The sequence below is a fragment of the Colobus angolensis genome, unplaced genomic scaffold (genome assembly GCF_000951035.1).
Source record: "Colobus angolensis palliatus isolate OR3802 unplaced genomic scaffold, Cang.pa_1.0 Scaffold443, whole genome shotgun sequence".
Lineage (NCBI taxonomy): Eukaryota > Metazoa > Chordata > Mammalia > Primates > Cercopithecidae > Colobus > Colobus angolensis.
Genome location: NW_012117855.1, coordinates 568,891 through 572,571, shown reverse-complemented (window position 1 = coordinate 572,571; position 3,681 = coordinate 568,891). Strand labels below are relative to the sequence as shown.

Sequence of the window (3,681 nt, the reverse complement as noted above, 5' to 3'; positions counted from 1 at the left end):
AGCAATTCTCCCGCCTCAGCCTCCCAAAGTGCTGGAACCACAGGTGTGAGCTACTGTGCCCAACCAAAACTCCCTCATTCATTCATTTATTCAGAGACAGAGTCTCGTTCTGTCTCACCCAGGCTGGAGCGCAGTGGCATGATCTTGGTTCACTGCAACATCCACCTCCCGGCTTCAAGCGATTCTCCTGCCTCAGTTTCCCGAGTAGCTGGGACTACAGGCACATGCCACCATACCTGGCTAATATTTTGTATCCTGCCTCAGTTTCCTGAGTAGCTGGGACTACAGGCACGTGCCACCACGCCTGGCTAATATTTTGCATTTTTAGTAGAGATGGGGTTTCACCATGTTGGCCAGGCTGGTCCTGAACTCCTGACCTCGTGATCCACTCTCCTTAGCCTCTCAAAGTGCTTGGATTACAGGTGTGAGCCACCACACCAGGCAAGTTTTGCTGTTTAAATGGCCCCATCTGCATCCTTCCCTTATAGCCCAAGGAAAGCAACACAGATGGGCTTCAAAGGGCCCCTCTTATTTCCCTGAGCAGAAAACAGTAGGAGGTTTTGGCTTTGTTGTTTCCAAGGTATAACACGAATGTTTCAAACACACAAACACAGGGTACCAGGAGAGAGCTAATTCTATAACAAGCAGATGTTAACCAGACGGTTTGGTGAGCCAAGAGTGGGCGGGACCAAGGATGCACGAGCGCAGCCCTAACGCAATGTCACACCGGCGGGCACGAGGGCCGCGGGAAGCCTTGGGGCCTGTACCTGCTTGCTGTCCTGCTCGTTGCCCTTCGGGCCGCCCTCGGCCGGCGAGTCTCTCCGCTTGGCCTGCAACATAAAAAAGAGTCATGTGAGAAAAAAGCAGGGAGGAAATGTGAATTAAAAATATACATATTCAGGCTGGGCACAGTGGCAGCACTTTGGGAGGCTGAGGCGGGTGGATCATCTGAGGTCAGGAGTTCGAGACCAGCCTGGCCAATGAAAACTTGTCTCTACTAAAAATACCAAAAATAGCCAGGCACAGTGGCACATGCCTGTAGTTTCAGCTACTCAAGAGGCGGAGGCAAAAGAATCACTTGAACCCAGGAGGTAGAGGTTACAGTGAGCCGAGATGGCACCATTGCACTCCAGCCTGGGCAACAAGAGTGAAACTCCGTCTCAAAAATTAAAATTAAAAATTAAGCCGGGCGCGGTGGCTCAAGCCTGTAATCCCAGCACTTTGGGAGGCCGAGACGGGCGGATCACGAGGTCAGGAGATCGAGACCATCCTGGCTAACGCGGTGAAACCCCGTCTCTACTAAAAATACAAAAAAACCTAGCCGGGCGAGGTGGCAGGCACCTGTAGTCCCAGCTACTCGGGAGGCTGAGGCAGGAGAATGGCGTAAACCCGGGAGGCGGAGCTTGCAGTGAGCTGAGATCCGGCCACTGTGCTCTAGCCTGGGCGACAGAGCGAGACTCCGTCTCAAAAAAAAAAAAAAAAAAAAAAAAAATTAAAAAGAGGAGAATTGCTTGAACCCGGGAGGTGGAGGCTGCAGTGAGCCAAGGTCGTACCACTGCACTCCAGCCTGGGTGATAAAGTGAGACTCTGTCTCCAAAAAAAAATACACACACACGCATATGTACTTCTGGTTCTTAAAGATATGTATACACACATACACACACACAGATGTAAGCTCTGCTCAGAATTTAGACAAATGCTATTTTTTTTCTTTTTTGAGACAGGATTTCACTGTCTCCCAGGCTGGAGCACGGTGTGCGACCTCCCTGGCTAAAGCAATCCTCCTGTCTCAGCCTGCCAAGCTGAGAGCACAGGCATTTGCCAGTGGACCGAGTTAATTTTTCAAAGCTTTCTGTAGAGACAGGGTCTCGTTTTGTTGCCCAGGCTGGTCTTGAACTCCTGACCTCAAGCGATTGTCCCACCTCAGCCTCCTAAAGTACTTGGTTTATAGGCGTGAGCCACTGCAACTGGCCAAGGATGCCAGATCTTGAAGGTTTCATGAGACAGAAGACACGTCTGATCTGCTGGCTCCCTGTCGGTTCTCCTAAGTTCCATTTCTTCTCTCTTTTTTTTTTTTTTTCTTCTGAGACGGTCTCCCTCTGTCATCCAGGCTGGAGTGCAGTGGCGCAATCTCAGCTCACTGCAGCCTCCTCCTACTGGGTTCAAGCGATTCTCCTGCCTCAGCCTCTGGAGTCGCTGGGACCGCAGGCGTGCACCACCACGCCTGGCTAGTTTTTGTATTTTTAGTAGAGATGGCGGTTTCACCATGTTGGCCTGCCTGGTCTCGAACTCCTGACCTCAGGTGATCTACCCACCTTGGCCTCCCAAAATGCTGGAATTACAGGCACAGGCTACCGCGCCCGGCCCTGAGTTCCATTTCTTACATTTAAACGTGGCTCTCTGACCTTGGGTTGGTCTGTGTGAAGGCAGGGTGCCAGCTCTAGACTCCCTGAACCAACCACAGCGTCAAACCCCAAACCGAGCCACTGGCCTAAGGCAGAGGCTCAGCTGAAGCTCTAAGCCATACACGAGGGGGTCAGAGTGTGCCACCCCACAACATGCCACTCTCTGACAAAAAGATTATTTTGAGTTGAAAGCAGCTGAGAAACAGCAGATGCAGGAACAGCTCTCCGCTCCCTTCCTGCCTCAAAGGCGGGTGTGGATTCCCTCTGTGAAGGTGCCCTCTCCCCTCTCCACACCAGGAGGAGAGGCTGCGTAACCAACCTCACTGAAGTTACTCTCATCTTCCGCCAGTCTCCCCCATAGCCTTACCTTCCTAGGAGCCCAATCCCCTCTTCCCCCCTCTTTTTTTTTGAAAGAGTATCACTCTGTCACCAGACTGGAGTGAACTGGTGGGATCTCAGCTCACCACAACCTCCGTCTCCTGGGTTCAAGCAATTCTCCTGCCTCAGCCTCCTGAGCAGCTGGGATTACAGGCATCCACCACCACACCCGGTTAATTTTTGTATTTTTTAGGATAGACAGGGTTTCACCATGTTGGCCAGGCTGGTCTCGAACTCCTGACCTCAGGTGATCTGCCCGCCTCAGCCTCCTGAAGTGCTGGGATGACAGGCATGAGCCACCACCCCCGGCCTAGTGGCAAGGATTTTCTAGACTCTTCTAGAAGAGCCACGAACTCCACAGACTGCCCGCGACCACATTGCTGAAAACTCATATCCATCCACATCCCTAACAGTTCAACTAAACCGAAGGACACTTGGTATTGTCCCGGGAACACTGTTCACTTACGTTTCCCGGCTGGCCACTGCCCGTGGAGGCAGGACTCGTGAGGTGGAGGTCACGGCAGCCCCAGTCATTCACCATCCCCAGGCTCTCTGCAAGGACAGGGGAGCAGCAGGCTCTGAGGGCCACTGGTGGGTGACAGGAACACGCAGCAGTCTCTGCACCACACGTCAGGGCCGAGCATGTGCGGCCTTGTCACAATCATCCCTCAGGTGCAGCAGAGGACGGCTGGGCAATGACAGGGGATGCCCAGGGCAACGGGACCCTCAGGCCTTAGACCAGTTTTTCATGTTTTTAACACTAAAAGCAATGTTTAAAATGTGAACAAGAAGAGCTGCCTTGGCCGGGCGCGGTGGCTCAAGCCTGTAATCCCAGCACTTTGGGAGGCCGAGACGGGCAGATCACGAAGTCGGGAGATCGAGACCATCCTGGCTAACA

General features: G+C 52.8%; 1 protein-coding gene across 1 annotated transcript in view; it reads right to left on the bottom strand.

The window, feature by feature from the left end:
• Window positions 1–710: 710 nt before the first annotated feature.
• LOC105522888 (putative E3 ubiquitin-protein ligase UNKL) overlaps window positions 711–3,681 on the bottom strand; it is a 15,035-nt gene continuing 12,064 nt past the window's right edge. Inside the window, exons 7-8 of the mRNA XM_011957499.1 lie at window positions 3,250–3,335; window positions 711–830 (exon numbers count right to left, since the gene is read on the bottom strand). Coding sequence (XP_011812889.1) covers window positions 711–830; window positions 3,250–3,335 — 206 coding nt within the window. The remainder of the gene's footprint in view (window positions 831–3,249; window positions 3,336–3,681) is intronic.